Source organism: Mustela lutreola, chromosome 7 (genome assembly GCF_030435805.1).
Source record: "Mustela lutreola isolate mMusLut2 chromosome 7, mMusLut2.pri, whole genome shotgun sequence".
NCBI classification, from domain to species: Eukaryota; Metazoa; Chordata; class Mammalia; order Carnivora; family Mustelidae; genus Mustela; species Mustela lutreola.
Window position 1 is genome coordinate 17,343,284 of NC_081296.1, and position 12,574 is coordinate 17,355,857.

The following is a 12,574-nucleotide window of genomic DNA, read 5'->3' on the forward strand; positions in this document are numbered from 1 at the left end:
AATTGAAAACTATAAATAGAGAGGAGTGGGAAGGATAAATGAGAACCTGTCACAGTGCCAGCAAAAATAGGGAACTGAGAATTTTCCAGAGATTCAGAGTCAAAGGGGGTTAATATTTACTTAGAAAAGAAGTAGTGGGCACAAGCTCTAGGATGAAATGAAGGCAAGAGAGGCAAGTTAGGGAATGGAGAGAGAGACTTGAAGATAAAAAAAAAAGTCAACTTAAAGTCTCATTCTTCATTAAGGAAAGTACAGATCAGAGAAGAGGGGAGAGACTAGGATATAGTTGATCACCGATTGTGTCTGGCTCTGATTAGAAGCTTTGTATCCACTTTTTAATTTCATCTTCCAGCCTGTTTCCTGGATTCCATCTTCTATTTCCTAATGAAATAGGTACCATCACCAAAGACGAGAGTCAAACATGTAACAGTAGTCAAATCTTTAACAGCGCGGACAACTAACTAACCAAAAGCTGGCCCGGGGACCCCTGCAGAGTCAAGTGTTACATGCCCAGTGCCTGGATCGCGAGGCCATGGTAGGGATCTTGGGAAGGGTTCAGGGTAGGGAGACACACAGCAGGTTCTGGCCAGAGGCTAGTCACCAAACTTTGTGTGGCTGAAGGGGTGTGTACCAGCTGAATGTCAGCTCCCAGATGAAACTGAGGGAAATGTCCTTTGGGAAGGTTTCCGCTGACTCTCTGCCTTTCCTTTGTCCTCCCCAGGGTGTTCCATTAGCATTTGGGGTCTGGTGTCTTGCCTGTTGCTCCTGGCTTTGGTGGGCCATGCCACTGCCACAGCCAGGGCTCCAAGTGGCAGTGCACTGTATGGGGTCTTGACTATTCCCTCCTGATTCTCGGAAGGAGAACAGGCAGTAGGGATTTTCATTCTTTATTGGCACCTGCTCTCTTCAGCAACCCCAAGATCAGTACCCCAGGCTGCACAAGCTCAGGTTCATGTCTTTACCAAAGGCTGGCAATAATTTCAGAAAGGAATGACAATGAAGGTAAAAAACAGTTCAACTACTCGCTCATCTGGACTTCTAGGGCAGGTGGGTTTCCCAGACAACTTTGTTCCGTTGGTCTGGCACCCTTGCCCCCCCTCTCAGTGCCTTGGTGATGAGTGTGGGCCTTGCTGTTTGCGCTGCCTGAATTTGCCCTTGTTGCTTATTAGCACTGTGGCCCTGGGCTAAAAGTCATGCCTCTCAGAGCCAATCGGAATAGCTTATTAGACCTATTGCTTCTGGCATAGTTGGCCTGTGCAGAAATCTCTCTTCTTTATCCCTCCTCCTTCTCAGTCTTCCCCTCCTCCACCTCTTCCTCCTCCTTCTTTGATGTGTAAACCAAGGTATTTGGGGAGCAGGGAATGATGTGATGTTTGGGATTTACTTTAAGATATATTCCAGACCTCCCCCCTCCCCAAAAAACAAAAATACAGGCACTTTGGGGGCAGTAGAAGGAGGAGGGCCTATACAACAGTTGGGGAAGCAGAGTGATAAGTACTCGGAAGGGCCGGGATCCTTCTGCTCTACACACTTTGGTGTATGCTTGAGAATTTTCATAATAAGAGTAAACAACAAAGACCAAATAATGAGGCTTTCATTCCCTATATCCAAATGACCACAACAGGGCATAGAATGCACTTTCATAGTTGCTCCCCTGGCAATTTATTCTGATTCTCCAAATAAGATTCCAGCTCTCATCCTTCCTGTCATGGTCTCTGGATATTGACTGGGAACGTTTTCCTCAAGAAGGCCTTGCCAGGCCCACTTCTTTCAGATTCTGTACTCACGTTTTAAAGATTTTTTTAAATTTATTTATCAGAGAGAGAGGGGGGGGGAGAGAGCGAGCACAGGCAGACAGAATGGCAGGCAGAGGCAGAGGGAGAAACAGGCTCCCTGCTGAGCAAGGAGTCAGATGTGGGACTGGATCTGAGGACGTTGGTATCATGACCTGAACCAAAGGCAGCTGCTTAACCAAGTGAGCCACCCAGGCGTCCCTGTACTCACGTTTAAAAAAAAAAAAAAAGTGACCAGTTTCCCGTTTGGAGTGACTGGAATGCAACTCACTGTAAGCCATTGTCTTGCTGTGTCCCATCCCTTTCTAAGGACTGCTCCTGCTATCTCTGGGAGATCACAGCATTGGGAGGGGCAGCCCAGGCCTGGGCTATTACAGCAAAGCTGCAGCCTGAAGGGCACGCCTGAGGTCTGTGGTTTGAGCTGTCAGAGTCTCACCGAGCAAAAAAAAGAGAAATGAATCATCATTTGACCATGACATTCCCACTAAAGGGGAGGACAGTGGGAGAAAGAGCAAGGGAAGAGGAAAGAAAAATCTCAAAATAAATGTGGGGTGGATGGCAGGAGGAGGAGGGGGTCTCGGAAATTGGGGGCAGGTGTGGCGATCGAACCAATGCTAGCCACAAACACACGATTCCGCCCATTCTAGAGCTGACTGGACATAAACATGCTCGCGCATCTACTTGTCGGCTGGATTTTGTCGGCCGGCCAGTTGCGAGGTGATTCTTTAAGAACTCTGAGAACCCAAACTTGTGGCCGCCCTGCAGCTGAGCCTAAGTGGAGCTGGGAACTGCCCACACGACCCGAGGCTGCCAGCTGACCACCTTCCTCCCTAAAGATCGCTGGAGCCAAGCTCGGCGGGGGAGAAGCCACGCTGGCGGGTGGGTGCCAGGGCTAAGGGCGGAAGCCGGGTTCCCACAGAGGCCTCCGCGCCCAAGCGGCTGCAGCGGCGGCGCACGGGGACCAGAGGCCTGACACCGGGACGCGCCCCCCACTCTGGACAACCGGCCACAGAAGTAAAGGGCCAGCATCCCGCCACGGCTATGCTTCCCGCGGGACAATCTCGGGAGAAGGTCCTGGAAGAGGCTCGCAGGCCGATTTTCCGAGGGAAAGGGCGAGGTGGGGAGGGAGCGCCCCTGTCCCTCCCCGCCCTCCCCTTTCCCGCTCACCCGGCATTACCAGCGGAGGGGCTGCCCCGCAGAAATGTACGCGAGGTTGTAGTGTCGCCCTCCGCGGCAGGGAGGCAGCATCACCTGCTGGCTGCGGCAGCGGTCCTCGGGCCTCTCTTGGCCGAGGCAGGCGGAGGCGGGCCTGCGGTGTCCTCTTTCATTGGGCGCGGCTCAGGCGCTGCCATGTTGGAGGAAGCGGTGCTTTCTGTGCGTGGAAACGCCGTGGCTTCACCCGTAGCGTCGGGGAGCGCAGCCTCCTACCTTTCCTCCTCGCTCGAGTGTCGGTGCTGAGAGGCGGCTGCCAGCGGGATGGAGAGAAGTAGGATGAACCTGCCCAAGGGGCCGGACATGCTCTGCTTCGACAAGGACGAGTTCATGAAGGTGCGCGCCTGGGCTCTGCTCCCCGGAGCCAGGCCGTGGGTGGCCTGCCCTCCTCGGCCCCCCGGGGCCTCTCCTCGGGCTTCTCCTGCGGGCTTCCTGGGTCCCCGCCCCGGACGGTTCCTCGGCGGGGACCTCACTGCACTTTGCAGTGAGTCTCTTCGCCTCGGGTGGGCTAGGTGCAGCCTGGAGAAAGCAGTCCTGTGAAATCGTGCACATTGAATGAAAAGGCCTGAAAGTTCAGGGCAAGTGGTTTTGAGCTAAATGTAAAAGCCCCGGATCCGTAGGACCCGCCTCTCCCCCGGCCTGACAGAAGCCTCCCAGTGCCTTGTGCCTAGAAGCTGAGCTACTGTGCGTTGAACACATCTCTGAACGCACGTACTTACCAGGAATCGGGTCAAAAAGGCACTTAACCTAACGGTTATGCCTGACTTTCGACTTAAGCTCCCGGAATGAGAAATCTGAAAGACTGTACTGTCCTTACTGGTTCTGGTCCAGTACTACAAAGCATACCAAGCTCCTTTTCTAAAGTTGCCCTACTTCTCTTGGTGAGGTCAGCCTGGAGCTGGCAGCAGATAACTGTAGGACATAAACTTACAGAATAGAAATTTAAACTGAAAAGACTTTACTGACAGACATAGCCTTGAAAATGTCCCAAGGTTTGAATCAGAGCCAGGAGGAGCTTTATCAGTTTTCTGTATCCCCCTGGGTCTGTACTTAAAGTATCAAAACGTATATGTTTAATTTCTAAGGATTGGGATTTAGTAGCTGGTTTCAGTGTTAAAAAGTTTTGGCTCTGTAGGTACCTAAAATTCTGAAAAGAGTTTGAATTTCTTGCTTTTTAATGGCTTCAAGTCATAATATGTTTTTTTCTTTTTTGGGTTAACCAGCTAGTTCCTTTTTGATACTTGCATTCAGATCACATCTCCCAAACTCTGGCTTTAAAAGTGCTTATGTCTGGATCCTCTGCGGTGTGGCCATATCATTTTTAATATGTAGGGATGCCTAGACGAAGGTATATTGTACTCTTGTTCTTGTATGGTGATGTTAAGCCACTGTAATAAAAGGTGTAAATTGAATGGAGTGTCTGAAGGAGAGCACAGAGTGAATTCTCTGATCCAGAAACCTTTTGTTAACGAAGGACACGTGATAAGGAGAGAGGTCATTGGAAGAAGAAAAGGCACACACACAGACTTAAAGAATCTCAAAGCACGGAAGTCTCTTTAGCTTGACTGTCTTTGGACTTCGTCAGGCTTTCTTTGGGCCTAACACTAGCATTTTCTCACACTTCCTCGCCCCGCCATCTTTCTCACTCTGTGCTGACAGAATGCCTTTGGTCAAAGCAGCTTCAGAAAATAGAAATCTCAGAATAGCAGTTTTAAAGTAGGACTTATAGGTAGGAAGAGAGCAAACTGGGAAAGTGGCTAGAATGCCAGCAATTCCATATTCTTTCAAGACTCTGAAATTTCTGAATATAATGTACAATTTGTAGTGTTAATGAACATGACCCCTTCATACATAGAAGGAAAATACATGGAACAGCTGTTCTGTGTAAAGTGGTATTGATCTTCTATGTGGGAGCTGGAGATAAAGGTTATTTGCAATTTGTGTTTCCGTCAGAGAGATGTTTTGTTAAGTTACAGTTCCGAGGCAGAAATGAGTGGAGAGCTTGCTGTCGGGGTTGTATTTCTACATAGGTGTCTTGTTTGGCACATTTTGGAATGAGACTGGGATGGTAGAAAGGGAGATGGGGTGGGGCTGCGGGTTGCACCTTGGACACTGCATACATTGAGGGGTCCACGTTGATGCAGTTTTCATGGTAGAGCTGCAGTCAGGTTTACAGCAGGAAGTTGCATGGTCATATCTGTTGAGTTCGAGCTGACTGGTGGCAGGAGACTACTTAAAAAGTCATGTTTATGAGATCTAATGAGAAATAGAAGGGGGAAGGTATGCAAAAGAGGTAGGTGATCAAAGTGCAGGAATGGCAGATGGGGAAGGGTCACCTGGGGCACAGGCACTGGCAACATCATACTTTGTCAGCTTAGAAATACGAAAATCCTTTGGGTTGACAGCCAACTAATAGATGAGCAGGACATAAGGTATTGGTAGTAGGGGGAGAAAGTGGCATAACAGATAAATTAGACCATTTACATGGGTGTGCTATTGACATCACATGTAGCCTTCCTCTTCCATCTCAACATATGACTTCATCTCCAGTAGTACAGAAAAATTAGCAGCCATCCCACGGGACCTCCTCCATCCTGCTGATCATGATCCCATTTTTGTATTTGTCCCCTTCTCCTCCTTGCCTGGTATGGGGAGGGGCTCTCCTTCCTCCTCGGGTTCAGTCTCCACTCTGGCTCGGAGTTCATGCCCTCCCGCCCTTCCAGGAGCCTGCGAGGATCCTCTCCCCTGCACTCCTTCCCATCACGCGCTCCTGTTTGATCCTCTCCCACTTGACTGCCCCACCTCTAGGTATTGCCCTGTCACTGTCGCGCATCACAGCCAGTGCTCAGGGGTTGACTTGACTTTTCCACCTTCCACCCTTCAGGCCCTGTCGTTCCACTAAAGAGTTCTTACCAAACTGTTTCTAAGTCAACGCACCTGACCTTTCTCTCTCTCCTTACTCAACATCGCAGTAGACCAAATGCTCTGCATTGCTTCCTGTCTTTCTTCTACCTCTCTGATGTGTCTCCTGTGCAAAGTCATGCTCCTGCTAGCCACTGAATGCTGATTATGGGCTCAGCCCCGTGTTCCTTTCTTTCCCTAGATGACCTTTTGTGCAGCTTCATGACCACCTATCAGCCGGTAAGGCAGATTCCTGTCTCTGGCCCACACGCCTCCTGAGCACCAGTTCTGTGTATCGGGCTTGCTGACCTTTCTTCTCGGATGTGTCTATGGCTCCTCAGACTCATCAGGTTCAAGACGGAATTCATGAGCACCTTCTCCACTGAAAACCACCTTTCTTATTCTGTTGCCTCTCTCAGTAAACACTTCATCCGTTTAGCCTGGAGTCGGGAAACCAGAAGTCAACTCCTACTCTGTCACCTTTCCAAAATCTAGTCTGTCACACCAAGTCCTGTGGATTTCGCTTCCTAAACCTCTTGAGTCCATTTACTTCCTTCCATCTCTTCTCGTACCTTTGCAGTGTGCCCTTGCCATCACACCGTAGAAGCTTCTCACCCAGTCTCCATGTGCCTTCCTTGTCTTTCTGGCCCCTGGTCTACACTGCAGGCAAGACACTCTTGTCAGAATGCGGATGTGATCTTGTATGTACCAGGTGACTGGTCAGTCCACCAGCTCTTGAAAAACCATTTTCCCACGCACTCGAATGTATTTCAAAGAGAATCAGTCCCGCATGGGGTAGTTTTCCTTGGTAGATCGTTTGTTTCTGCGCTGAGCCATCTGCCTCCTTCGAACTTCTCTGTGTCAGTTCCTCTCTGTAACCTGTGGCTTCGTTGGCACCCCAGGTAGGCACATGATGACCTTTTCCATGAGAAGTGAAGGCAGGAGCCCTCTGGATGGTGAATGTATGTACTCTCATGTTCCATAGGTAAAAGAACCGTGTGTGTGGGTCGGGGGGTAAGTCCTTGAGGCTCCTTCCTGTTCTAATTGTGTGAACTGGGAATTTTGAGACAGAAAGCAGGTCCTGTGTGTCCTTGTTTGCAGGGAGCATGCATTCTGATGGACAAAACGGAAAAGGGGAAGAATGAGCAGCTACTCAGATCTGTTTGTACTGTGCTGGCTGATTAGCTGTGACCTGCAGATGTGGGTCCCATCCTCGGCTCTGCTCTCTGCCTGCTTATGTCTAACTTGGGGCAAATCACTGGCCTCTGGCCTTCTGTTTGCTTGTTAGTATAATGAGGTGGTGCTTATCTATGTCATCTTTGCCAGCTCCTCTGAAAAGACTCCAGTCCATCCTGGCTTGCAGATAAGGAAACTGAGGCCTGATGTGTGATGACTTTCTTTAAAGCCACACAGCTTGTTGGGGCCAATCACAGGCCAGATCTCCTGACCCCCACGCATCAGTCCTTGGAAATCCTACTGTAATATGTTCCTTTCCAGAGGCCACAGGTGGGAACTGAGGGAAGTGGGACAATCAGAACATTAAGAATAGCGCAGGAGATGGCACAATGTCCGCATGCCTTGGCACCTGCATTTCACCAATAGGGCCACCTCTTACCTTAGAAGAAGTTCCCACAGGGCTGGTGATCTGGATGCCTGTCCTGGAGCTTAGCTAGTGTAAACGGGGTGAGAGGGAAGTGATGGCTGTTTGAGGTGGATTTTGTTGATGGCGGCTGGAGATAGCAGCTGACAGAGGAGGAAGAGGGAAGAGTGACAGATGGCAGATAGCCGCAGGCCCTCAGGTCAGCCACTGCTGCTCAGGGTCGCCCATCCCCAGGAGCCGTCTTCGTATCACAGGAGCTGAGTGCTTACCCTGTGGGTTCTTAGTTCGATGTCACATCTTGGTGACAAGATTCCATTCTCTTCCGCATCAGTTTGAGACAGACATCGTAATGAAATTCTAATTAGCCAAATATGGAATGTAAGCCTGGAACTCATTTTATAGCAAAATTTTCTCATGTGAACTACTTTCCCTGATGATAGAGGAGTTGTGACGATGTAACATCAGATAAAGTTTATCTGATTGGCACTTGTAAGAAGGGTTCCCGGCAAAAAAGAACTGTTTTGTTGTTGTTGTCCTCCCTTTTGATCTTTCCTTTCCATTCTTTTTTTTTTTTTTTTTGTCTTCTGAGCGGTCATCTGATTTGTAAAAAGATGCAACAAAAAGTAAAATGGTACAAGATAATCAGTTTCAAAACATAAAAAAGTGAATATCTTTAGCCATAGCTCAGAACAGAGGAACTGGGTAAGGAGAATTGCTTGTATGGACTGGCAACAGGAAAAGTTGGTAAAGGAGAGCTGAGGAACTCTATTAAGACATAGGAGTGAGGGGCTCTGTCATCATCTGGCATTCGCTCAGTGTCGTCTATATGGTTAGAGATGTCCATGATGGGAACTCCAGCAATCTTCTGGGTCTGGGTCAGCTGATGCCACAGTGTAACACTCTGAATGACTTCCGTACTGAGCAGTCATCTGCATAGTTTGTCTTGTGTGTACGTGGTAATCGTTTGAATCTTGGCTCTTTCGCAATCCTTAGAGCCTCTTGATACTTTCACCCCGGTTTCTCAGTTTCAGCCATTACACAGTCAGTTGTACAACTGGTACACTTGGCACACAGCCCGTCCATCATTGACCGGTCAAGTTTGGCCTAAATAGAAAAGTTGATAAAGTCGGTACCAACCAGGATGTGGTAAGTCGGCCCAGCTGTGTGTTTATATTGGAAAAAGCAGGAGGAATGTTGGGGGACTTCTCTTTCCTTGAGTGCATGGGATCCTTCTTTTCTTTCTTTTTAGGTTTTAATCTGTCCTTCTCTCAGAGAAGGATCTCAGAGCTAAGCATTCGCTTCCCGGTCACATACTTGCTTGCATTCTCTTGCTTCCCCATGTTCACACCATGCCCATTTCTCCTTGCTTTTGATTTTCTAATTCACTCTTTGTAGTACTATAAAACTTATTTAAATAAAATGTTGGCCTACTAAGTTCTTTGTTCAAAATTTGGGAGCAAGAAATATTATGTAAATATATCTTTTTGTTATTTAACTAGTCTTACAACATTTAGCATCAAATTTCTTGAAACATTTAAACAAATTAATCACAAACTGGGGCTTGGGCTCTTTTTTTTAAAGTAATCTCTATACCCAACATGGGACTTGAACTCACAACCCTGAGATCAAGACCTGCACGCTCCAGTGACTGAACGAGCCAGGTGCCCTTTGCGCTTTTTGTTTTTAAGTTCCTCAGGTGAGGGGGTGCCTTAGTGGCTCAGAGGGTTAAGCTTCTGCCTTCAGCTCAGGTCATGGTCTCAGGGTCCTGGGATCGAGCCCTGCATGGGACACTCTGCTCAGCATGGAGCATGATTCCCTCCCTCTCTGGTACTTGTGATCTCTCTCTCTGTGTCAAATAAATAAATAAAATCTTTATAAAAAAAAGTTCCTTAAGTGATTCTAATGTGTGACCAGTGTTGAGAACTCTAGGACTGGATAATTCCTTTAAATAGCTCAAGAAATTAATTTTTAAAAGCAAACTAAAAGCCTACATAGATTATGATTGGTGATAAATTGAGGGGAAAAAAGAGATAAAGAGAAGTCAGCTGGAACAGAGTGTAATTAGGTACTCAAATATTTGTTAGATGGATAAATACATTTACGGAATGTACGGGTTTTTTTTTTTTTGTCTCTTCATAAATATGTCAAATGGGTACATAAATTCAACAAAGGAGTTTGATATAAAATTGATTAAAATGTTAGAACAGAAGTTTTTTAGAATTTCAGTGTTACTATTTCATGATGCTTTTAAGATGATCTCTCTGTAGATGGTAGGAAGATCTTGTTAGCCTATGTTTTTAATTTCTCAAGCTTGAATAATTTAGTCACCGAACAAAGATTTAGAATGAGTTTTGGGAGACCCACCTAGCTGGGTCAGAGATTTGAGAGCAGGGGCTGGAGGGAAGAGCTCCAAGGACATTTTTGTATACATGCTGATACCTTGGGCGGGATACTGTTGGTATCCCACACTTCCTGTGGCTAGCTCCTTTGTGTCATTTGGATCTCAACTCATTGTTCTATATTTCCTGGTTCATCCAAGTTAAAATACATCCCATTTGTCACTCAGACCTTTACTGTGTCCTGTTTTCTTTTTAGCTGTGATCACTATTCATTAATCACTATTTGATCACTGTTCATTAATATAATGTTTGTTTACATATTTATTTTCTCATTTCTGCATTAGAATATCTGCTCCTTAAAAGCAGAGACCTTGTCTTTTCTTTTCATGACTGTGTCCCCAGGTCTTCGAGCAGAGCTGGAGTTGCATGATAAATATTTGAGGAATATTTATGGGATATACAGGGACATTTATTCATCTCTGTTGTCCATTGTTTTCAAGAATGGTTGGAAACACACACATACGTGAGCTCACACAAACTTTCTATGTCTTTCAACCCCTATGTAGTGTGCAGATTAGTGCTTAACTATTTTGGTTTTTGGTCTCGATGAAATGGGACATGTTTCAGGGCAGAGCTCATAAATTTCATATGCCCTCTTAGTACTTCTCATCATTACAGAGTGATGGTTCTGGGGGATTCTGCTTCTCGTGGAGATAGTATATAGGGATTTTATAAGTCCATGTATCCGGGAAGGAGTGTTTTACTTCTTGGCAGCTTAGAGAACTTCAATCTTTCCAAATTCCATGTAATTTTCATAGCATTAAAGCTACTAATTTCAGATTATTGGTAAGTTTTAAATGATTAATTCCCAGGTTACTTTGAATTAGTCTTTGCTTGCCATCCCTGATTGCAGCTAGTTAGTAAAGTAGTTAAACTGTTAAATTCTACTTGGGTTTAATTTTGAGCGATGTCACTGCTTCTCTAATGCTTAATGGTTCTTAATTACCTGCAGCTTGTCTGGTTTGCTCATTTATTTTCCTGTGTTCCAACACCTCTTGTGATCTCCCAACTTCTGGCCTTTTGGGGGATTTGTACTTTAACTGGTACAAAGAGAAGATATTTTTCTTCTAACTTCACTATCTCCTATTATTAATGTATTACATTATTGTGGTACATGTGTTACAACTGATGAACCAGCATTGATACAGTATTAATTAAAATGCATGGTTTACATTAGGGTTCACTCCTCTTTCTATAGTTCTGTGGTTTTTGACAAATGTATAATGTTATTTACCTACTGTTGGTATCTTACAGCCTAGTTTCATTGCCTTGAAAACCCCTGTACCTCATCTATTTGTTTCTTCTCCTCTCTCTGCACCCTCCTCGCTCACCCCTCAGCCCGGGATCTTTTGACTGTCTATAGTTTTAGCTTTTCAGAGGCACCTGGCTGGCTTAGTTGCTAGGGCATCTGACTCTTGATCTCGGGGTTGTGAGTTCTAGCCACCACATTGGGTATAGAGATGACCTAAAAAATAAATAAAAATAAAAATGTTGGTTAATTTTTACCTTTTCCAGAATGCCGTAGAGTTGGAATCATATAATATTTAGCCTTTGAGACTGGTCTTTCACTTAGCAATATGCATTTAAGGTTCTTCGAAGTCTTGTGGCTTAATAATTCATCTTTTAATTGTCGAATAATCCATTGTGTGGGTGTGGCACAGTGTACCTGTTCACCTACTGAAGGAGATTTGGATTGCTTCCAAGTTTTGACACTTCAGAGAATAAAGCTGCTGTAAACATCCGTGTGCAGGTTTTTGTGTGGACACTAGTTTTAAGCTCTTTTGGGTAAATACAAAGGAGCACAATTACTGATCTTATAGCGGGAATGTGTTTAGTTCTGTAAGAAACTACCAAGCTGTCTCACACAGTGCTTCCCATTTTGCATTCTGACCAAACAGTGAATGATGTTCGGTTGTCCCACATCCTTGTTAGCATTTGGTATTACTAGTGCTTTGGATTTTTTATATTCTACGTGATATGTAAGAGTACCTTGTTTAAATTTGCAATTTCTTAATGACATACAAAGTTGAGCATCTTTTCAGATCCTTTTTTTTTTCTTTTTTAAAGATTCTATTTATTTATTAACAGCACAAGCACACGGAGAGGTAGCAGCAGGCAGCGGGAGAGGGAAAAAAGCAGGTTCCTCACTGAGCCGGGGGCCCAGTGTGGGGTTCAGTCCCAGGACTGGGTTTCCCAACCACCGCTCTTTTCACATTTTTAAATTAGGTTTGATTTCTTGTTGCTACTAAGACATCTTTATATTATATTTCTTATTTTAAGTCCTTTACCATGGATGTGTTTTGCAGATATTTTCTCTACTCTGTGACTGGTCTTTTCATTCTCTCTCTCTCTCTCTCTTTTTTTTTTTAAGATTTTATTTATTTATTTGTCAGAGAGCGAGCGAGAGCAAGCACAGGCAGAGAGTGGAGGGCAGAGTCAGAGGGAGAAGCAGGCTCCCTGCAGAGCAAGGATCCCGATGTGGGACTCAATACCAGGACGCTGGGATCATGACCTGAGCCGAAGGCAGCTGCTTAACCAACTGAGCCACCCAGGCATCCCGTCTTTTCATTCTCTTAACAGTGTCTTTTACAGAAAACTTTAATTTTAACAAAGTCCCTCTCATCAATTTTTTTCTTTCATAGATCATGCTTTTGGTTTTATATCTGAAA

General features: G+C 45.7%; 1 protein-coding gene across 3 annotated transcripts in view; it reads left to right on the forward strand.

The window, feature by feature from the left end:
- The first annotated feature begins 3,157 nt into the window (after window positions 1-3,157).
- LOC131835656 (conserved oligomeric Golgi complex subunit 2-like) overlaps window positions 3,158-12,574 on the forward strand; it is a 36,199-nt gene continuing 26,782 nt past the window's right edge. For all 3 annotated transcript variants that reach the window (XR_009355299.1, XM_059180087.1, XM_059180088.1), the window contains exon 1: window positions 3,158-3,341. Coding sequence is in view for 2 of the 3 variants with exons in the window: in XM_059180087.1 (XP_059036070.1) it covers window positions 3,270-3,341 (72 nt within the window). In the remaining variant the exon portion in view is untranslated. The remainder of the gene's footprint in view (window positions 3,342-12,574) is intronic.